This window comes from Mus caroli, unplaced genomic scaffold (genome assembly GCF_978045245.1).
Source record: "Mus caroli unplaced genomic scaffold, Mus_caroli_1 scaffold_16, whole genome shotgun sequence".
Taxonomy (NCBI): Eukaryota; Metazoa; Chordata; class Mammalia; order Rodentia; family Muridae; genus Mus; species Mus caroli.
This window is the reverse complement of record NW_028227271.1, coordinates 40,247,446-40,271,910: the sequence shown is the minus strand read 5'-3', so window position 1 is coordinate 40,271,910 and position 24,465 is coordinate 40,247,446. Positions and strand designations below refer to the sequence as shown.

The following is a 24,465-nucleotide window of genomic DNA, read 5'->3' as shown; positions in this document are numbered from 1 at the left end:
TTGTGTGCAATTATCTCAGTTTAACCATGAGAACCAATGGCTCACTACTCTAACTGTGTGCCAGTGTCATTTGAAAGTGAACTGAGTGAGATGTAAAAGGATGACATAAACATGGGCAAATGCAGACTTTGTATTTAGGGATTCAGAATTTTTTTGCAAGGATCTGATATCCATGGTTTTTAAAGCATCCCCTGCCATGAACATTTTTAGCTTGCTAAGGGTGTTGGGACCTAAAGAGTGTCACTAAGCCTTCTGGTACAGTGTAGTAAAAAGATGATAAACTGACGGCATACGTGGAGTAAGTTGTCCTATGTAGTCATTTCTTTCTTGAGTTGATAAGTTCACTACATGAGCCTATTCTAAAATAATATTACCTATGACCAAAATACATTGAACTTCAGCAAATATAGAACATAGTCAACACAACTGCCATCTTTGTGAAGTCATTGTCTCCCCTCTGGATAAATGTCCTGCTTTAGTAGAGCTTCAGGATACCAAAGTTACCATTAGTAAATCTGTGGCCCTGATAAACATATGCTTGATGTGCTGGATAAAAACCAAGCCTTCTAAGTCAAAGGCTAAATAGAGTGCCTCATTTTTTTAATTGAAAAGTTAATGCCTACTATAACAGGATAACATGCTTAGTCCTGTGGTTTGCTCTGAAATCATTATACCCATGCTTTAGGTCCAAGCACACAATCAAAAACACTGGGGGAAAAAACCACCCTTAGAACTGGATCCCCCTTGCACCCCAGTGCACACACAGTCTCCCTCCCCTTCAATCCATTAAACATTCACTATTCTAGGCATCTTTAAATCCTCTTTTGTGTTATTTCTTTCTCAAGAGCTTCCAGGGGCTTCCTAGTGTCAATCATTTTAGCATGTCTAGCCAGGTCAGCTTTCTAACCCTAAGTAATCAGTTTTTTTATTACTCCTTAGGGTAGACCCTTTCCTTTCCCAACAAGGCCAGCAATATTCATGGTTATTGGTGGGCCATACTTGTCCTGCCTAGACCCCAATGCCTTTCCCACTTCTGTCTTGAAATTTTGGCAACTGTGATCTGAAATTTAACCCTGAAATAGTTGTTTGATGGCAAAGCAGGTAAACCTCCACTCTGGCCTTCCCTCTGGTCTTGTCAATGTTCTTGTTGCCCCCAAAGACATTCCTTACTGCCATGTGAACCCTGCTCTAAACCATGACACAAAGTTTCTACCTTCAAGGAAACTATCTTGTTCTTGGTCTCATTTCACACAAAGGGATGGGCTAACCAGCCTATGCTGTTCTCAACAGTTTGCAGGGTCCTAGACTGTTATCTAGGACTCCATATCATTGTCTACATTATAATTTCTTTGGGGCAAGTATTTAGCATCCCTCTCAATTTTGGGAAAAAACAGCCAAAGGGCTGATTCTTTTCTGAGGGAAATGACCTACATTTCCCTGCTGGGATGAGAACCAGTGAGCTTTTAGATGTTACCAGAACTGTGAGAATGTAACAGCCAACCACTGTACTATGTGGTGAGGCAAAGATAGTAAGGCTGAGCACACCAACCAGAAGTGGGGACTGGAAAGCCTCAAGCAGCATAGCTCTGGTTCTCAGGCTCTGTGGGCCTCATTTCACAGAAGGTTTGAATTCATGGGCTCCATTCCCCTGATCCCTTGCAGTCTCCTCCTGATACTTAGCCAAATGCTCAGGGAGAGAGAGAGAGAGAGAGAGAGAGAGAGAGAGAGAGAGAGGGTTTTCTTTACTTCTGCCATAGGACCCTATAATACAGGGGCCTCAGACCTGGACTGAGCTTCCTCGGGTGCTGCCACACTTTGGAATTTTGAGACAAAGGATTCAAGCCCCACTGCTTTTAGCACGGGATTTCAATGGCATTTTTGTAATAGAGATTTGTTCATGGCTCCACACCTTCCCTGGGTGACTTCAATATACAATTCTCAGGATAGTTTAGTCTCGATCCATCAGCTATAACTGGTAAATTGGTAGATTTTTAAGGAAAACATCAACAACTTAAAATAGGTTGTAAGAAACTTGACGATCACTTCTCAGCTTCTATGAACTTTGTATTAACTTTCCCTCCTCATTACCTTTGTAAATAAATAAGATATCTGCTACTAACATAAAAGTAAGGCTGTTGTGATGGTTAGGTTTTATCTTCTAGATACAATCTAGAATTGCCTGAGGAAGGAGCCCTATAAGCAATTGTCTTGTTGGGTTGAATTATGGGAGATTCTTTTTATTACATTGAGTTGGGAAGATATGCCCACTGTGGGTGTCACCATTCCATAGGCAGGAGAGTCTGGATTGTGGAGAAAATAAGCTGAGCACTAGCTTGTATTTATTGTTCTCTACTCTTTGGTATGGATATAGTATGACTGAAGCTTGACTTCCCCACAACAATGCACTGTTATCTGGAGTTGTGAATCAAATAAACTTATTTCTTCTTTAAGATAAAAAAAAAAACCCATACCATCTTTATTCCCACAAGCCTAAAGCATGCACTCAAATCACGACTCTTGTGTATGCCATGGGGCAATATCTCAAATGTATCCAGGACTGAGGCTGGGCTTGGAGGAAGAGTTAGGCTCCCGAAAGTTGCTGTAAAAATGACAGACTACCATAGAGAGCAGATAGGGGCATCTTGGCTTCCAAATCCCAAGTTGACCTGGGATTATTCAGCTCCATCTTCAGACCACACTCCTCCAGCAATCCATAAGTAATGACCAAGCCCTCACCCTGGAGTGGGGCAAGAAGCTGAGGCTGGAGTGTGAAGGGAATGTTCCAGGGATACTTGAAGTTTGGCTGTAGGATGCTCTTTACCTAGAACAAAAATGATCAGATTGGGCAAACCAGGCTCTGACCCCAGGGTAAGATCTGTCCCAACACCCAGGAGAAACACAGGATAAAGACCTAATAAGCAAGACCTGAAGTACTAAGCACTGGCTCCTTACCTACAACATGGCAAAAATAGAGCCTAAGCTGCCAGTGTGTGCACACATGTATGCATAAGGCTATACACACTTTTGTATTTAGAGAGAAATATATAAGGGAGAGAAAATGCAATGTGCAAATGGAAACCATAATCAAACGGTGTGACTGACTTGTATCCCTTTACTTCCTACAAAGATGCCTTCCTAGATAGCTAACTTAGACCTAGTGGGCCTCACTTCCAAGGCTTCCATAACTGCAGAGATGCTCCTTATACAGTAGAACCTAACCTGCCTGCTCCCCAGAGGGTTCCCGACTCCCCTTGTAGAAACCTCATTGATTTCTTCTAGAATGTTCTTTTTGTTGCTGTTTTCCTCTTCCCCCTCCCTGGACGGCCAGCCCCTGGCAGTTTCTTACCAGGTCCACTTGGTGCGGGAGGAGCCGCATCTCCACAGACTGGGCCAGCAGACAGAGTTGGGTATCGCTCAGCACTGGGGGAAGGAAAACGTATTTTCTTCTTACCATGAACTACGAAACCCAATGAGAGGAAAACTCTGAGACACAGGAATATCTCCTATTAGACTTGAAGGTCAAATTCACTGCTCAAGAAAGGACTCCAGCCCTTGAGATGGGCTCCAGGCTCATAAGTGATATGACCCAGAGCTGGAAATTCTAAGGGCTGAGGCAGGAATCAGCTTCCACCAAGGATGTGTTAGAGGATTGGTGACTGCTCACTTTCTAGACCTCAGACTCTATCTGTGGTCCAGACACTGTTATCACTCTGAGCCTTGCTGGCATTAGAGAGGATGATGTGCTAATGGTCATGATTATCCAGAGGTTTTGGGGAGGTGTCCTCTGACACCTATGAGGACCAACATGAGGACTCTCCCCAAACTCCCCCTGAAATCATTCTTACCCATCAGGGCTTGAAGGAGATAAAGAATGAGGTCCTTTAGGTCAATCCATGGAGGGCTCGAGTCCTTTCGCAGCTCATCCAGGATTTTGCCACCTGGGCCACCCATATGCCCCAACTGATTCAACTCCAGCTAAAGGAGACAGATGTTCTGTTAATAACATCATTTCCAGTGCTGGGGACTAGATGGCTTTTACATGCTTAACGAGTTCTTTATCACCAAGCTACACCCTGGCTCCTTTTACCCTTCTTTTTCTTCATTCCGGTTACAGGGTCTCAGGCCAAGCCAGCTTTGATCTTACTACGTAGCCCAGGAAGAGTGAACTTTCAACCTTCCTTCAAGTAACTTCAGCTTCCCATATCTGGCTAAAAATTATTCTCATTTAATGTGCCTATTTCCAGAGGAGTTAAGTACCTCTCCATGGAGAGCAGAACTAGTAGGCAACACTCTCTAGCCCTCCACATTGTGCATGGAGCTGGAATCCCCAAACTTTGACATCTTTCTCAGTGTCCTCAGCATCATATACATCCCTCCTCCCTCATGTCTTAGCATCCCTGTTTCCGAAACTGACCATTACAGGTTTGATCATCTCTAGGCAGCTATGGAACTCTCACCTTGTTCATCAGGTCATACAGGACGTTCCTGTCACCTTCACAGAGCATGTGCAGGAAACTGGAGAACACAACTTCTTGAACATTCTTTGAGAGTTCAGCCAGTCGCTCTGTTTGTTTGTAAACTTCATTTTGCAGGCACCTGAAATCTGCTCACAGACAGCAACACCAATCAGAAAGTGAGAGACATTCTTCAATTAAATCTCTCTGGGATGGTATCATTTTCCAGCAGCTAAAAATGTCTCCAGTGACAGCCTGCTTGAGCACCCATGCACCCCCAGCCTCCACTGGGAGTGTGTGTAGGGGAACTATCATGGAGCTAGAAACCAGGAAGCATTAGCCTTCTGAGAAGATGGGATATAGCAACGGGGGTAGAGATGGAAATCTGAGCACTGGTTATTGCAAGTGTTGGAAAAGGCCAAGTATTCATTTCTGGGATATGTCAGGAATGAAAAGTACTGTTGGGCTCTGATGACAGCGATCCTCAGTGTTCGTGGATCAGCTTCCATGTGTGATAAATGGGGATGTGGTGAGGGGTCAATGTGTTTGTGATTCTCAGGCACCTGGCACATAATAGGCACACTTATCGGCCAGTATCTCTGAAATCTATAAAGAATTAGCCAAGCACTGCATTTGAGGGTGTTTTGGCTCTGCCACATGTCCTCTGGGTGAGCCGGGACAGTGGGAGGTACCACCGTGGAAGCACCAAAGCACATCTCTCTGACTCTTTCCCATTCCCCACGCTGGAGCAACGTCTGCTTCCCATTTGTCCTCAGTGAACATCAGTGCACACAGTGTGCATGAGTGAGTTGAACTAACTGAAAAGAATCTGGAAGTAGACCTCCGGTTTCTGAATTCCATGGGAATTTATCATTTGAGTTCCGAGCCTATGGTTTTCCAGTAGAAACCCAGATTTCCTCTTTAAAACACACACACACACATGCACGCACGTGCACACGCACACACATACACTCACCTAGATGGGCCGGCTCCTTTATTCTTCCTAGAAAGAAAAACACAAGCTGTTACCTTTCTTCATCCTCTTTTTGTTCTTGAGACACATTGGAGAGTCTCTCCTACCATATCGAACCTCCTGCCCCACACCCAGTCTACAAATTCACCACATTGGCCTTCCATGAACTTTCCTATCCTCCAGGAAACAGAGCCAGGGCTAGAGCTGAGCCCAGTAGCATCACCCAGATCTCCAAGCCCAACCCCACCAGACACACTCACCAATTGGATCGATGTCATTTTTCCACGGGCCTAGAAAGAGATAATATATTGGCCCACCCAAGAATTAGTGTTTGTCCTTACATCCCCTATATCCTCCCCCATTTTCCTATCCCTGCCCCAAACCAACTCCTCCGTCCGTCCTTGCTTTTCACCTGGCAATCTGTTCTTATGAGAAACTTCCTATGATAAACCCATCCCCAGATAGACCTTGGTTTAGGAATGTCATACCTGTCGCAATGCTTATCTCCAGATATCTGTCAGTAGGGTTGGGAGCAGATTCATACTTGGGTATGCCTGGAAAGGTCATCCTCTTCTTACCATGATGAGAATGGAGAATGACTGAATGGAAAAGAAACTCAAGTGAGGTGAGGTGAGGTTACACCTGCTAGAGTACTTCCCATACCTCACTTAGGGACTCCCAAGCCAAACACCAGGGACTGATGTCAACCTGAGCCCCAGCCTGTGTGTCCTGTGAATCAGATCCTTTCACAGGTGCCCTGAAACCTGCATTGTATTATGTTTGTTTCTTTATTGTGTGCACATGCGTGTGTGCCTTGGACACATACAAAGGCGAGGGGACAACAGAAGAAGTCAGTTATTTCCTTCCAACATGAGGGGCATGGAGAGAGAGCTCAAGTCATGAGGTCTGGTAGCAAGCACCTTCCCCAGCTAACCTATCTCACTTGCCTGAAACTGGCATCTTAAATGAGCACTTTAGGTGACATTACACCCTCTGACATTCAAGAATTACTCCATGAGAGCTGGAGAGAGTCTTGCAGCTCTTGCAAAGAACCAGAATTCAGGTCTAGAGCCCATATGCCAGCGCCCCCTTCTGGCCTCTTTGGACATTGCATGTGCTTGGGATGCTTACATGCAGGAAAACACAAATACACACGAAATAAAAACAAGCAAATAAATACTCCATGAGGTGAAGCCGACTGTTTTCCTCCTGCCCTGTCATACAGGTCTCTTGTTAGCCTTCAGTTACTAGCTGGCTTCCTTTATCTATGCTCAATCTGGTGATCTCTAACTGTTTTGCATTCACGTTCATGGAGCTGTGCTGAGGTCTAAACGTGCCTGACAACAAAATTCAAACATTTGACCCATGAAATGACCCTGTGGAGGAAACAAAGATGACAACATTTCACGTGTGAACTAAAGGAAGTTAAGATAAAACAAAAAAACAAAAAACAAAGCAAACTTCAAAGTGTCTATAACTAACATTCTGAGCACTAGGGGCGCACAGGGCATTTTGTTTATACAATCAGACATGGAAGGGAACCACCAGGGACAATGTGTTGACTGGCAAGCACACATTCAATGTGTTGACTGGCAAGTACAAAGTTATCCACATAACAGTCCAAAAAGGACTTAATAGTTGCCATATCCCTGCCCAGAAGCTTCTGAGAAAACTGTCCTTCTCCTGTGGAAGGGGAAACCACAGTGTCGTTTCTCTCCCAAGCTGACATGAAGAAAGGAGGTAGAGGAAGTGACCTGTAATACATCTGGCTCCAGTTTGTCTTCATAGCTTAGGTTCACCAACACTTTGCCTGACCTAACATAACTGAGCTCTGCATAGACAGAACCCTTGATCCCAGAGCCCCCTCCCATTATAACTTCCTCTCACCCACCTAGTCAGTTCTCCTGAGTGTCCTCACTTCCTCTCTTCCATGCTCACATCAAACTTTAGAGTTTATCCTCCAGGAAACACTCCACCCCAACACCACCCCCACTCCCACCCCTATAACTACCCCACCCTCACCCCCTCCCTCACCCCACACTGCATTCAGCCTCCACAAGCACGGCCTTGAGTCTCTGGGTACAACATCTGATCTAATCACAGTTTATTTTGTTTGCTGTTAATATTTTGAATAAAGGGTTCATTTTCTTTCTCCTCTGTAAATGAAAACACTTTTCACTTACCATGATCTGCAACAGTAAGGCATTTAATAGGCATCTCCAACCCTGTTCCCATTTCCCACCCTATGATTCAATCATAGGTGCTATAAGGATACGGACAAATTCTCTAGAAGCCATCAGCCACTAACTGTACATACTAAATTAGAGAGCCCAGCTTCCTTCACTGTTGCTGATAACTAGAGGATTAATCTAAAAGGTAGATACTTCAGGAGTGGGGGTGTGTAGTGTGTCTAAAAGGTAGATACTTCAGGAGTGGGGTGTGGTGTGGTGTGTGTGTGTGTGTGTGTGTGTGTGTGTGTGCGCGCATGCGTGTGCATGTGCATGTGTATGTGTATGTGTGTGTCCCCTCCTCTCATAAGAGCTACCTTTTACACTGAGGAATAACTTCGGGCTCTGAGACCTACTCATGTTCTGGCAGTCAGCTCACATACAGGTCCATGCCTAACACAGACACTTTCAACCCATGGCAAAGTCTGAATGTGTGGGTATGGGTGGATGGAAGGGTGGGGGTGATGTGTATATGTTGTGTGTGGTATGTGTGTTGGGCAGTGATACATCTCAAGGTGAGAGTCTTGGGGAAAATTCTGTACTTCATTCAGACATTCTGTCGACAGCTTCAGTTCTATTGTGCTTCTGTTTTTTAAGAAACTTTAATGTGGAGTTATGGGTCACCTGGTCAACCTGGCAGCTCCCTATTGGGCTTCTAAGTAGGAGCAGGACCTTGAATGGCTAGAGATGAATGCCCAGAAATGACTGGGATTAGCCAGGATTTTTGAACAGTCCAAGTCAGATCCCTTCCTATGCAGAAAGCTACATCTGCCAACTACGGCTAGCAGTATTTGAGGATGGCCATGCTTAGAGGTGACTGAAGGTGGGTAATATGCCTGGGATAGTGAGGAGTGCTCTTGGCCTATAGTCAGAGGAGATCCACATCTTTGGACACCCGATCCCCACCAGGCCCCCACTGCTGCTCACCACAAGTGTTATTCTCAATGACAAGTTGCTGCAGCTTGTAGGCCATCACAGAACCCTTTGGGACACTTATTGAATCCTTTCTCATCCTTCGCCCCTTGGCTTCACCCTGGGAATACAAAACATTCCTAAGGACTTGTAGTTCTTTGTCTCATAACACCAATAAAAATGTTTACTTTTAATCCAAAAAAAAATGTATGTGTGTAATTTAAAAGTCAAATAAATGTAGAAAGCTCAAGAGAAAATACTAGCAGTCCCTTCCTTCTCCCCCCCCCCTTCCTGGTCCCCATGTCCAGTTACTGCTCCTCTCCCTTGAATGACAATATTTGCCTACATTGAAATGTGGGAGGTATGCCTAGAAAAGCCTAGAGATTGAATCAGAACATCCCGTGTGCCAGGCTAGTATTTACCACTGAGCCATAGCCACACCCTATTGCAATGTCTTGAGTTTTCCAAACTAGGTATATGATTTATTGCCTCCTCCTAATGTGGAGGTTTCATTCTGATTTACCCATATTCACATCTGGGATCCTACATAGACATGTATTCTCAGCTAGCTGTTGGGGGAGGCTCCTTCTCCTCATTCCAGAGCTTGTCTCTATCAGTCCATGTGATGTCTTCTGTATCTTCTGTCTTGTTATACTCATCATCTCCTTGGGACCCTAGAGGTACCATCTACTGAACTCAGCAGCCTCACAGAGTCTGAGACAGGACATGAAGCATCTGTCTTTCTGAGTCTGGGTTGCCTCATTCAGGATTAATATTTCCAGTACACACATGTTCCTGATAGTTTCATAGTTTCACACATCTTTGCAGGTGAATAAAATTCCATTGTGTTATTGCCACATTGTCACTCTCCATTCATTAAGACAACCATCTATGTTCCTTTACATATACAAATGTTTGTTTTATGAAGCTGAGTGTACACATCCTTGGTTAAAATATGATGTCTTGGTTAGGGTTCCCATTGCTGTGAAGAGACACCATACACAAGGCAACTCTTATAAAGGCAAATATTTAGTTAGTGCTGGCTTACAGACTCAAAGGTTTAGTCCAATAACATAATAGCAGGACAGATGGCAGCAACCAGGCAGACATGAAGTTGAAGGAGCCTAAAGTTCTATATCTTGACCAAAGGCAGCCAAGAGAAGACTATCTTCCAGGCAGCTAGGAGGAGAGTCAAAGCCCACCCACATAGTGACCCACTTCCTCAAAACAAGGCCACACCTACTCCAACAAGGCCATGCCTCCTAATAGTACCACTCACTGATACAAGCACATTTAAACCACCACATATGTTTAGGAATATAATGTATTTGTGTTGGCCTGTTCTCTTGATCTGTGTGAACCGACATTCTTTCTTCTGATTGTTTTTGGTTTAAAGTTATTTCAAGAAATTTTACTATGGCAACTCATGTCTGTCTACTTCTCTTTTGCTTTAAATGTTTTCACCTGTCTTGTACTCTAAAAAAAGTTTCTATCTTTGGTGGTTGAGGTATGTTCCTTGGAATCAGAAAATTGGTCTTTTTTTTTTTTAATCTAGACTGCTAATGTGTGTCTTTTGATTAGGGAGTTTAAAACACTAATGTTCAAACTGTATTGATTTTTGTCATTTTGTTTACTTTTATGGTATTTGTGGTCTTCTGTTTAATCACTGACTTAATGTTAGTTTTGCTATCACTGCTCGTACATTTTTACCCATTTCTTCATAAAGAATTATTCTTTGTAGTCTCCTCGGTATGGCTAGCCTGGTGATCATAAGTTCTTTCACAAGCTTTACCATAGAAAGGTTTACTTTCCCCTTTGATTATGACTGACAGTTCTGCTGGGTATAATAGTCCAAGCTGGCATTTGTATCCTTTTAGGGCTTGAAGTGTATTCATCTGAGCTCTTCTTGGTTTTACAGTCACCATAGAGAAATCAGCTATTCTTTTGACATGCCTGCCTTTATATGGGACTGGGTCATAGATCATGTAAATCAAGGTATTTAAATCTTGCCCCTTCAAACATTTATTACCACAGCAAGGCACGTGAGATATATCTGCAATCCCAGCATTTGGAAAGTGGAAGCAGGACCAGGAGTTCAAAGCCAGTCTTAGTTCCATAGTCAGTTGAAGGCAATCTAGGCTATATAAGACCTCATCTCAAAAAATATGTGTTATCAGATGATCATAAAACATAGATTAACAGGTACAGTTTAGTAAAGATGTTCCTGTGTTTTTCTAGCAATGAAACTGGTATGGGTAAACAATGCAGGATGCTTACATTTCTGTTTCTACAGTATCTACTGTTCACTCAAAACAAAACATGGTACCAAATAATAACATCTAGTATAGAATTTATCAATATTTGCTGATCCTATAGATTAAAACATTATAAACAAGGGCATTAGAATATAATGTAAGGTCAGGACTAACATTAAGCATAGTCTACAAATGAGTAGTGGAAAATAATGACCCCATCCTTGTGACCACTAGAAAGTGATCTCCAGAATCCCTTGAGAAGCAAGAGTACACTAGCTGGACAGCTTTCTTTCCCCATCTTGTACCTTGACCAGCTGGTTGATGATCCCTTTGATTGAAAATTTGCCATTGCTTGTGCCTTCCAGCACAGTATCTTTGGTCAATTCATAGGCCTCTGTCACCACATACAGGTTCTTTCCATCTGTCCGGCAAGTCTTCATGAATGTGGGCAACTGATCCAACAGTTTTCTGAAGATGTAAAGGAGAATCAGAAAAGATCCAAATGGCTAATTTCATAGAAACAGAGACCAAATCATGAACAAACAAACAGAAAAATGTGAGCCAGCCTTTAAAAACTAAAGACATTGGGTCAACTTCAGGCTGGGGATGTGGCTCAGTAAATAAAGTGCTGGCCATGGGAGTGTGAGGACATGAATTTATATCCCTAGAAGCATGTGGTTGTAGTTGATAATATGGTACAGGTGCTTGAAATCTGCTAAGACTGTTGGCTATAAGTGTTCTTGCCATAAAAATAGCAGATACTGAGCTGGCAAAATGGCTGAGCAGGTGGGGTGGTTGCTGCAGACCCTGAGGACCTGAGTCTGATTCTCAGACACACACAGCAAAAGGAGAGATCTGACTCCTGCAAGTTGTCCTCTGACTTCCACATGTAAGTCATGGCAGCTGCACACACACATACATACAAACACACACAAAGTAAATAATAAATGTAACAAAACTATTTTTTCCAGTTTCTTTTTTTTTCCTTTATTTTTATTGGATATTTTCTTTATTTATATTTCAATTGTTATCCCCTTTCCTGGTTTCCCCTCTGAAAATCACCCTCCTCCTATCCCTTCCTCCCTCCCCCTGCTCACCAACCCACCGACTTCCTGGCCCTGGCATTCCCCCATACTGGGGCATAGAGCCTTCATAGTACAAAGGGCCTCTCCTCCCATTGATGATCAACTAGGCCATCCTCAGCTACATATGCAGTTGGAGCCATGAGTCTCTCCGTGTGTGCTCTTTGGTTGGTGTATTAGTCCCTGGGAGCTCTGGGGGTACTGGCTGGTTCATATTGTTGTTCCTCCTATGGGGCTGTAAACCCCTTCAGCTCCTTAGGTCCTTTCTCTAGCTCCTTCATTAAGGACTCTATGGTCAGTTCAATGGAAGGAGTAATAAAAATTTTTAAAAATGGTTACCACAGTCAGTGATGATATGTGACTGACTTATATGCATATATTATACCAAAATGTTGCACATGAAACATGCGTTTCTCCTTCTAAGTTATCAGGAGATGTGACAAGAAGTCAATCTAAACTCCTAAGCACTGGGACATTGATTGCTTAAAGTGATTGTTACAATCTTTGGCATATTTTAATCAATATTCTAACCTTCATTTCTACTGATTTGTTTCTCATTGCATGCTCATCCCCCATACACTGAACAGAAAGTTCTAGTATATCAGAACCTTTGTCTGTCTGTCTTGTCTTTCTGCTCCCATCACATTAATAGAACAGTAATGGGTAATTCTACCCTAATGAGTATTATTAGTGGACTATATGTCTTTATTTCAATGCTTTTTTTTAAAGTCGAATAAACTAAATTGTCATCCAGCCCAGCAACAGAACCTATTTGCTGCCTCTCTGCCTATAAGAACACAGCCTGAAACTTGGCTGAGCCATCCTTTTACCCACAGTGGTCTTGCCTGTTTTGAAGACTTTCCAGTTTTGGATTTGGGATGCTCTTACTCTGAACCTCGATGTCGTATCCACCGGACTTATCAAACCCTACACCTCCTCCTGCACTGTCTCGGACATCCAAGTTAGCCTCCAGTTCCATAAATAGGTCATGTTTGAGGGCAATGGGAGCTGACACTTCAGGCTCTGAAGAAGAAAAGGCATACAAGTTCAGCTCAGAGTTCACTGTGGAACAGCTATTCTGGAGAATGGGGAAAATAAGGATAGTTCCTCTCCTCATTTAAATCTTAATCAAGAAGCTAGCTAATAATCAATATTTGAAATGTAAATTACCACAGAGGGCAAACTCTGGCACCCATGCAAGCATGGTCATCATCCTAAGAAAGAAAAGCATCATTAGTGCAGTGTCTAGCAGTCTCTGGGGAACAACTTTCTGAGCAGAGAATCCAGTCCCAGGGTATGTTGTTCAAATAGAAAAACACCTGGGACTTGAGGATAGACTGACCTCAGTCTGGATCATAGCCAGACTTACCAGTTTAAACTATGTAACTTTGAACAAGTTTTAGGAAGATGGGTATCATAGCTCTATTTAGGGAAGCTCTTGGAAGTATTATAAGACCAAATGCATGGATGGGTGGATTCCCAAAGGGCCTTCCTTGTCCTTTGCCTTTAAGCAGAATGGTTCACTAGCTATCTGTCCGAGCACCTCAAGAACCCTGGGAAGCTGCACCATTGAAAATACTGATTTTCACATTTCTCTGCCCCTTGACTGACAATACCTGGAACAGGAATATTGGGCTCCAAGATATGCAGAAGGGTAAATCCAACTGGAATATATTCAGTTTTGAAAGCCAACCGGGAAGAAGTTTCCTGAAGTATGTTAAACAGGCGAAATTTGGTTGCATATGACAGGCATTCCACAGGCCTCAGATCTCTTCCTTGAAGCTTTTTAACCACATCCTTGCTAGCCTGGTCAAAACTGTAGGGCATGTTGCTAGGATAGAAGGAAGCACAAAGTTCAGTTGGGAAAAGAGAGTGTAACTGATTCTCAGTGATTCCTGATGTTTTTGTCATAAGCCACCGATGTGTGAGAGAACTCCCAAATCAGCACACAGCAGAAATATAGACATCCAAGTTATCCTGGGACTATTCCAAAAAGCCAGAAGACAGACTGGACCTAGTAGTGGCCACCAGAAGATGAATGGAGGCAGGGGCTGGAGAGGTGGCTCAGAATTTAACAGTATGGACAGCTCTTCCATAGGATCGAACTCTTACATGGTGGCTCACAACCATCTGTAATTCCATTTCCAGGGGACTTCATCAGGCATCAGGCACATATGAGCTATACAGACATACTTGCAGGTAAGACATCCATACACATAAAAATAAATAATTTGTTAAAAGATGAATGGAGAAAGAAAATGTGGTATATATACGTGATTGCATTTTATTCATTCATAAACTGTGAAATTACACCAAGTACAGGAAAATGGATGGAATTCAGGGTCATCAAGTCAAATGAAATAGACTAAACTCAGAGACACAGATATCCCATGCATCTCCTGTACACATATACTATAGTTTATGTATATACATGTATACATGCATTAAATATACATATATAAAATATGTATATACAAATTATGAAATAAGAAATGACTACTTTTCAGAAAGATAGAGGCTTTGGGGTGGGTCAAGAGAACAAGAAATGGTAATGGGGTGAACATGATGAAGTATATACTATGCTCTGTGAGAATACTATAATAAGTCCCATTATTTTATGCTAATTTAAAATAGTAAATACAAAAAGGATAAATCAGAGGGCTGATGACTTGGATAGACATTTCTCTAAATAATAAATGCAATCAGTTGCTTCTCTAGTGGATTCAAACCTTCCCTGGCACACATAAGGACCTGGGTTCAAGACCCAGTGCTACCAAAAAAGGAATACAAATAACCAATAAGTATACAAAAGGACAAATGTCACCACTCATCATAAAAAAAAAAAAATGTTCAGCAACATCACAATGAGGTATTATATCTTCCAGAATGCTGTTACACATCTACATAAATGGTATGACTGTTGGTATTAATGTTAAAAATGGAACCAGGTACACTGAGAGAATTTAAAATATTATATCTTCTACAGAAATCAACCAGGTTTCTGAGAAAAAAATCTTAAGGATAGAATTGATGGCTGGAGAGATGGCTAAGTGGTTAAGAGCACGCCCAGCTCTTCCAGAGGGTCTGAGTTCAATTCCCAGCAACCACATACATGGTGGCTCATAGCTATCTGTAATGAGATCTGATGGCCTCTTCTGGTGTGTCTGACGACAGTGACCATGTACTCCCACACATAAAATAAAAATAAATTTTAAAAAAAGAAAAGAATTGAAGATAATATCTCAGTAACACAGTAGCAACTCATGTTCTTGGCAGACTATTCACAAAGGCCAAAATGTAGAAACAATCTAAATATCTGTTAACAGAATAAAAAAAAAATGTAACATCTCACTGTGGACTATTACCAGCCTTAAAGGAAAAGAAATTCTACAAAATGCAATAATTTGATAAATCTTGAGGATGCTGAACCATATGTCAGTCAAGAACACACACAAACACATGATTCTACTTATGAATTATCTCAAACACTCCATGACCCAGAGAGTATACAGTGCTCTCCCAGAGAAAGCTCTGTAAAGGAGGAGAGAGAAGGGCACTGTTAATCAATCACCTTAGTGTTTCCTGTGCACAGATGAGGGAACTACAGATCTGCCAGGAAGGTTTGGATCTGTACTCTGTTGAAGGCAGAGCTCACGCTGTGTATTTACCTCAATATATTAAATATTATAGATAACATTTCCACACATATAGTCATAACCCTATATAGCTGGGTGTTCTAGGCTCTGAATAGATATCAATATCTGTATGTGACCACACACTCCTGATAACATTTAAGTTGTCTCTAGAATACTTAAAATGCTATTGTATTAGGAACTGTTTTTAAGTTGCTATGAAAAAAGTACCTGACTTAATGGCATAGAGACTAATTTTCACACAGGGTTTCAGAAGGGCAATCGTTTGAGCCATGTGCATTCTGACAGAGCATCATCTGTGCCAAGAACTGAACTGGGGTCCTTTGGAGGAGCATCAAGTGCTCTTAGCTGCTGAACCATCTCTCCAGCCCCTAAATATTTTCCTTTTTTAACATACATATATGTGTCATGTGTGTGACATTTATGCATGTATGTATGCACATTTGAGTGTTCAAGGGCACATATTTCTATGAATGCTCACCCACATGTGTGCACATGAAGCCCTATGGTTGGCACTGAGTGACTTGGTCAATCACTCTCCACCTTCTATATTGAGGCAAAGTCTCTTGCTGACCCTGGAGCTCCCCACCATGGCTAGTCTGGCTAATCAGCTTGCCCCAGAGGTCTCCTATCTATACCTCCTGCATGCTGAGATTACAGGCTGGCACCTTGCCCACTGGGTTTTATATGGGTTCCTAGGATTAGAAGTCGGATCCTTATCAAGGCAGTAAAATCTACTGCCCATGATCTCAGTACTTGGGAGGGAGGGGCAGGTGGATCTCTAAATTTGATGCCAGCCTAGTCTACATAATGAGTTCCAGGACAGGTAAAACTATACAGAGAAACCCTGTCTCTGGGAAGAAAAAAAAAAAGAGTCTGAACCTCATAATGCACAGCAAGTGCTATACCTGCTGAACCATCTCTCCAAGCCCTTTACTGAATATGTTTAGTCAATGGTCAGTTTATTCCAAAGTTGTGGGATCCATGAATCCATAAGTCCAATTGCACTACCAATTATATATGTATAATACACATACACACACAGACACACAGACACACACAAAATTTCTTGGTAGAAATATTCCATGCAGGGCTTTGTAGCAAACACCTTTAACCCTAGGACTTGGGAGGAAGAGACAGGCAGATATCTGTAAATCAAGGCCACCTTGGTTTACAAATGAGGACAGCCAGGGTTCTGTTACACAGAAAAATGCTGTCTTGAGTATATATATATATATATATATATATATATATATATATATATATGTGTGTGTGTGTGTGTGTGTGTATGTATATATATATATATATATATATATATATATATATTCGAGCAGCAAAGTATATAATTATTTCTGAGGATATTCATAGCAATATTCAAATAATACTTATATGCAGCATACACTAGGGTGAAAACTCAAGATTGCTACAGAAATTTAAAAATTGAATGGTGTGTTTTGTGCAAAGCATGGCAAAGGGGAGGAGTGCAGAGAACCTCAGGGTCCCTAGGGCAACGTGATGGAGTTGGTGCCATTTCCCTGACTGTCATCTTTAAGCAGAAAAAGAAAGTGCATTCATATCTCAGCACATAGATTTTGAAAGCAAGGGAAAGATTAATCATACATACCAGCACAGGACAGTAGAAACTGTCAGGGAGATAAAATGTTTGAGGTAAAGGTTATGGGTAGAAATCAAAACTTTGGTTGTAGATATTCATGAACTTGGATATGTTAACAATACTCTACAGAAAAGTCTAAGTAAGATTAATCTGCTTAAATCATTCTCTTTAGAGAAAAGAATGAGATTTCCAATGATAACAGAGTTTGAATGATATGAATTTAGTAAGATGGAACTATCAACAATTGTAAAAGAGTCCTCATGGGACCATTTCAATTATGTCCCCAGCACCAAACCTGAGCAGAGATGTGTCAGAGATCAGCCATTGCCCTTCCTCACTCTCATGAGTTCCCCACTAATTCTCTTATGGAGATCTTAGGAAGTGTGTCCTTCCCTGCAGGTTACATGTATGACTTAGGAAAACCCATCAGCTCATTCCCCAAACCAGCCTGAAGGACTCTGTCTGAGCACACAGCCTTCTCTCCTCATTCACCCCCTCATCCCCATCAGCACTTACCAGGCAGAAGCTGAGTTATCTTCTCTAGAGAAAGTGCAATTGAATGTGGCTCCTTAGTCCTTGGACCTTCTAATCCAAGTATAACTTGTACGAACTCCAGAACCAAATCAACGTGATTCTCTTTACTATGTCTCCTTCCTTTTAGCAGGTCCAAGTCTATTTTCAATGCAGTATTAAGGCCAGGTAAGCATGGGGGTGAACTCTGTTCTCCAGGAACTAAGCTCTGAGCTCAGAATCAGAGTTCAAAAGCCACCATTCAAAAGATTGTGGCTATGAATCAAAGAGCATTGGCAAGTGTGCCTGGAGGGCTCTCCTGGCTTAGAGGAGGGTGGATTCTTAGCCATCTCTCTCTTCACTAAGAAAACCAGCTGAACAAGTCTGACTTGTGATTATCAATGATTGTAAGTGCTGGGTGTGCCTACCAGTCTGCAATAGGAGGGTTCAAGGTTGGGCTAACACTTTGCCATAACCAATGCCTGACAGGAAGCAACTCCAGGAAGGGAAGGTTTATTTCAGCTCCGTTTAAGTACAGAACTTAACTTTACAAACAAGTTAAGCACCAAAATATTAATTCACTAGAGCAAACAAAATTAGGTTTACATTTTAAAAACTTGAAACTCACTAGAAATCACAAGAAATCATTTGGACATTCTACTTACATTTTCATTAAGAAGAGTTTGTTTGTTTGTTTTTTATTTATATTTTAGAGTTTCTTTATTTTTTTTTCTTTCTAGACTTATTTGTTTTATGTATGTGAGTACACTGTTGCTGTCTTCAGACAAACCAGAAGATGACTACCTATACCAGAGGCTCAAGGACCATCATGGAAGAAGAGGAATGGAGAGACTGTAAGAGCCAAAGAATCTGGAAGTCTCCTGTGAGATTGCTGTCTCCAAGAAGCTATAGTCATAACATCTCACTATTAGAGTCACCTAAAGAAGACCTACCCTGTAACAACACAAGCTGGCATTGCAGGGCAGATGAAGGAGAAAATCTCACGAGGCCCTAAGCATACATGGAGATCTATAAACAACTAGTGACTGCTGAGAGGAGAATCTGTCTTCTACAGGGTCAAACGGCTGATAGCTCATCCAATCCCAAGTGGTCAACCCCAAGCATATACACATAGAGGCAACACAAAAGGAACTCAGCAGACTGTATTGATGTATACATATGTGGGCACGTGTACAACAGTAATTAAAGAATAGTTCATGAACCTTACAGGGAGTGCTGAACACAGGAAAAGCTGGAGAAGGAAGAGAGGAAGTTGAAGACAATGTGAATAAAACACTCAGATGTGAAATTCTCAAAAAAATTAAATATAGGATGGATCACAGGGCCCCCAATGGAGGAACTAGAGAAAGTACCCAAGGAGCTAAAGGGAACTGCAACCCCATAGGTGGAACATTATTATGAACTAACCAGTACCCGGGAGCTCTTGACTCTAGCTGCATTTGTATCAAAAGATGGCCTAGTCGGCCATCACTGGAAAGAGAGGCCCATTGGACTTGCCAACTTTATATGCCCCAGTACAGGGGAATGCCAGGGCCAAGGGGTGGGGGTGGGTGGGTGGGGGACTGGGGGGGGAGTGTATTGGGGACTTTTTGGATAGCATTGGAAATGTAATTGAGGAAAATACCTAATAAAAAAAAGAAGAAAAATTAAATATAAAATTTTAAAAAAGAAGAGTTTGAGGTCTCTACTGATGCTGGCTTTCAGATATTGAAGGTGAATGAGGTTTCCTAGTTTGCTTTCTGTTGCTGGGATGAACACTATGACCACAAGCATGGCGAAGGAAGGATTTAGTTCATCTTACACTCCCAGGACATAACTGTCTTTGAGGGAAGTCAGTCAGGGCCTCATGGAAGAACCTGGATGTGAGAACCATAGAGAAATATGCTGCTTATTGGTTCTCTCACTCTCTCAATCTCTACGTAGGGATGGTGCCTCCCACTGTGTGCCCTTCCACATCAATCATCAATCAACAGAATTGGTCACTGAGGTGGTCACAGGCCAATCCGATCTTGGCAATCTCCCAGCTGAGATTCCCTCAGAAACTCTTAACTGTGTCAAGTTGGCAGCTGGAACTAACTAGGATGCCAAAACAGATGAAGTTAAATTATGGTAGGATCAGCTAACATGCAAATGCGAATAGATAAAATTAAAAGAGCTGGAGGCTGAAGAGACGGTTCAGTGGTTAAGAGCATTTGATGCTTTTGCAGAGAACCAGTGTTCAGATCCCAGCATTTACATTGGGTGGTTTACAGTCAGTCACCTGTAACTCCAGCTCCAAGGAATTGGATTCTGTCTTCCAGCCTCTATCAGGCCCTCATGTACGCATACCTACAGGGACATATATGCACATATACAACTCAAAAATAAAAAAAGTAAAAATCTTAAAATATTGAGACATCAGTTTAACATACAAGGTCCAAGTTAACAGCATCTACTGAGAGAATAAATATTACCCATTTTCACTAAGAAGATCCAGAGATCCAGCTTTAAAGGTTCCATCAGTGGTGTGTTAGTCAGGGTTCTCTAGAGTCACAGAACTTAAGGGATATTATAGGAATCACTTACAGTCTTCTGTCCAACTAACCCAACAATCGGCACCTGTGAGTGGGAAGTCCAAGAATCTAGTAGTTGCTCAGTCCCATACCTCTAGGTGTTTCAGCTGGTCTTCTATATAAACTAGAATCCAGAAGAAGCAGGTTCAACAGAAGTGCCAACAAGTAAGTGCAAGCAGGCAAACAAGCAACCTTCCTTCTCCCATTGTCTTTAGTTGGGCCTCCAGTAGAAGGTGTGGCCCAGATTAAAGGTGTGTATAACCTCCCTGGACCTAACCTCTTCTTTACTTGGAATTTGCTCTGTGCCAGGTTAGCCTTAAACTCAAAAATGTCCTTACTTCAGTTTCCTGGGATTGAAGGCATGTACAACCTTGGCATGGGCCTAAGCTTGTCATAGTCACTATGCCTCTCGATCTGGATGAAGAGCCTGTGTCTTCCAGCCTCAAGATATGGAGCCCAGGTGTGCCTTCCATTTCCGGATTGTAGTTCATTCCAGATATAGTCAAGTCAACAACTGGCCATAGCCATCTCAAGTGGGATGTGGCTTGTCTCAGTCTGACTTTAAAGAAAATGAGTTTCTGTGTCTCCTTTAATACCACTACTCAGGAGACAGAGGCAGCAGATTTTTTTGAGTTCGAGATTGCCTGGTCCACAGAATAAAATGGTCAGGGCTACACAGAGAAATAAGAAAGAATCCTAGAAAAGGAAGGGAAAAGGGGTCAAGTTCAGGGGATGTCACAGGACTTCTACATAAAGAAAACTTTCACCAGGTGGGGGACATTAAAATTTTGGATAGAAGTTGTAAGTCTTAAATGCCTATTTAACATATCAATGCAGACTTGGCCACCAAGTTTCCCAACATTCTTTACTCTTTACCTGTTAGAGTATGGCTGGCTTACCATCCCCACTTCCTCAGAGGAACTTCTCTATATAATTCATCCATTTTGTCTCCCTGCCCATTTTCTACCTTTTTTTCTCTTGGCTGCTGCACCTGGCTTCCCCTGTCTCTCTTCCCTGCCCTCTCCTGACATGGTTCAGTGTCATGTCCACTCTAGACTCTCCCAGATGTTAATGCCCCTGGCTATGCTCTCTCATGTATCTACCAAAACAACTCCTCTCCCAGTCTAGGAGCAGTCATGGCCTTTCCTTCTCATTTCTTTTTCTTTTCTTTTTTTTTTTCAGATGTTTTACAAGATGAGGAAGATCACAATATTTTAATTCTGTTGCATATGGTTTAAGAAGGTGGGGGTGGATATAGAATCCTGAGCTTTGGTGGCCTAGCTACTTTGGATAGGAAAAAAAAAATTCTCCCATGAGCACACACAACAAACAGATGTATATATACATACAAAATAATCACACACTGAAATCACATGAGTACAGTTAACCATCCAGAGAGGCAAAATAGTGACCCTCACTTCCCTGCAGACTGTGTCCACCTTAGATAAATAAGAGTTTTCCTGTAAAGCCAATGTGCAGCTGGAAGAAAGTTTGCTAAGGTTATCACCCCCACCCCTTCTGAAAGGAGCACTATCTTATCTTTTATAACTAGGCTTAAATCTGATTTGCAGTTGGGTGGAGGAAACTGAGGGGTCAGGGTGAAACTGTATTTCAGGTGTGGCTCCCGGAATGCAAAGGAAAATGAAAACGGGGTGTAGTCTTTGACAAACTACAGAAGCAGTTTGTAATTCTGTGAACACAGATTAGCACTTTAAAAACTCCAACCCTGGAAAGAGCCAGGTATGAAGGTCCTATAAGGAATGTCTGTAAGTTTGTAAGATCAGGAGTGGGTACAGACAGATTTGAATTTTAGAAAGGTTGGTATTTGCATTGATGGATCTAGTCTCCCAAGACAGAACTATAGGTGGAAGGGGGGAAGGGGCATTGGTGGGAAGATGTGATGGGGAGTGGGATTCAGGATAGAAGGAATAACTGTGGCTTGGCAGATCTAGAGGCAGGAATGGGGTGAGTGCTCATACAGAGTGTAATGGCTAAGGATGGTGGTGTTAATGCCTTTGTCCACTCACCCACCCACCACTCCCAGTAGGATGGGGGAAGAAGAGAGAACTAGAGCATTTTGCAGCACCCATGAGCCACCACGTGTATCAGATGGGAAGAAAACCAACAGATTGAGAAGTTGGCTGTTGCCATCCTGGAGAAGAGAGAACTGGAGGAGGAAGATGTGGCAAGGAAGGAAAGCTGAAGCAGCTTTGCCTTGCTCAGGAGGAGCTGAAGTCTACAGGTGATGAAAAAAGGGCTTTGTGGATAGAGCAGGGGCAGAGCTGGAATCCTGCGGTTCAGGAGGAGACTTGTAAAGAATTCCACCTGGCCAGAGCCGCCTTGCGAAGGCACAGTGGCCTTGGCATCTCATAGGTCAGCCGGGTGGCACACACCAGCCACTACACCGAGGTAGGAAGCTGAGGGACATGTCCTAAGGCCTCAGGTTAGTCCTTGAGCTGCTGTTCTGGGTGCTCTGAACACCAGTTCAGCCTGCCTCCTCCCTCTCCCTGACTTGGGCTGACCCACAACCCTTAGTGTGAGCCTTCTGCTACCCAGAAAAGTGTCGCCATTGTCCAGCACTAGGGCCCAGGTTCCTCTCCTCCTCTCTCTTCTAGGTCCCAGAAGGATGATGCTGGAGGACCCCAGTGATTTCTCTTCATTGAAACCCTGCTACCACAGAAATATTATAAATTGTCATTTAGTACTGTTGGCATAAAAAATATAATATACCATCTTTTTTGTATTGTGACATACTTGAAAGGTTTAATTTCCCTTTTCCCTGTTTTAAAATAAGTCAGACATTTTTTTTTTCTGAATCCCTCAAAGTGACTGTGGGACCTAGGAATTACTCTAGAGAGAGGTGGAGCCAGCAACTCCGGACATCACCAGGGCTGTGTGCCAGTCTCTCTTCTCCAGCCTCCCAGTCACTCCTAGACCAGCTCCCACCTGCCCTAATTTCTTTTCTCCCACCCCCTCCAAAGCCCCAGGATCATCCTAATATCAACGCCCTGCCCGGCACAAATGCGACAGGAGAATCCCAGATCCCACTTCAGGGAGGTCCTGGCATCCAGTGCAAGAAAGACATGATACAACTCCAGTGGAGATGAGAGGAATCTGGGGTCTCACCCTAAGTCCTTCTGATAGAACCTAGTGGGGAAACCCCCACTCAATTCCCAATTCAGCATGCACCCAAAAAATCACAAAGGACCATCTTGATGTAATTACATGAGGTCTTTTAATAACATAGCTCCGGACCAACATGCAACCCACAAAGGAGATAATGGATGTTGGCCACGAGGCTTGAAAGCTAGGGATTTTTATGGGGTAAGGGGCTTAGGGGTGTGGAATTCAGCATAGCGACACACTATTGGCTTATTCAAACATCAGCAGAAAAATTACATGTATGTGCAGGGTGTCAGAAGTCTGTGAGTTGTTGACTCAGTTTAGATAGCCCTGTTATGTCTTCACATTCCTCTTTATCTTATGGTCAAGCTGTTCCCAGGAATGTTTTAACTACTGGGCAAACACAGGTTTGTTTTTCTTTTTTCTCAGCCCCAGGCAGCCTCTAGGCTCACAAAGAACCAGCAATTTCTGAGTACTTTATATGACTTACAGGTCTTGAAATTTCATCTTTCTTTCACTTCCACATATGAATTTGTACAATCACAGGGAAGGCAAGTAGAATTCCTGCTCTTTTCTCAACCCAACTCCTCCCCCTGTATACCACACCTACATCCCCAATGACTTTGGGAAAGAAAGAGGGAACAGGATGCAGAGCTGTAGTGTATGGATCTAGGCCAGTGCTGAAGGTCTTCACAGTTAGTTATTAACAGAGTCCTTGCAGAGATGAATTGAGGTGGCATTTTCTAAATGTGACTAAACCACCACATTAAGTGCCACAGAGGGATTCAGTGGTGTTCCCAAAGGAACAGCTCGGCAACCTGGAGAGAAGTACCCAGAGAGAAGTGGCCATGAGTTTCTCAGAGTACACTTTTTTAAAGTGGGGGAACCTGAACGGTGGTTTTGGCCAGCAAGGGCTTCCACTCTAAGACCAGAGTTTGGAACCTAGCTCTGGGGTGATCAGTGGGACTCAGGCAGTCAGCCTGGACTCCCAGCCTTCACGAGGCTCTGTTTCCCGCCCAGCTTGCAGCTATCACCGAGGCTTCCCCATCCAGCCCTGAATGATATTGTCCCTTGACTCTCAAGGAGC

At 42.7% G+C, this 24,465-nt stretch overlaps 1 protein-coding gene across 1 annotated transcript; it reads right to left on the bottom strand.

Annotated features, from left to right (window-relative positions):
* Positions 1-2,541: 2,541 nt before the first annotated feature.
* On the bottom strand, positions 2,542-13,731 carry LOC110289075 (gasdermin-C-like). Its single transcript, XM_021155278.2, is given in 12 exon segments — positions 2,542-2,592; positions 2,594-2,821; positions 3,347-3,420; positions 3,846-3,975; positions 4,458-4,603; positions 5,431-5,457; positions 5,688-5,717; positions 5,916-6,026; positions 8,583-8,688; positions 11,128-11,290; positions 12,750-12,927; positions 13,521-13,731. Coding segments are annotated over 12 exon segments (1,455 nt in total).
* Positions 13,732-24,465: the final 10,734 nt, after the last annotated feature.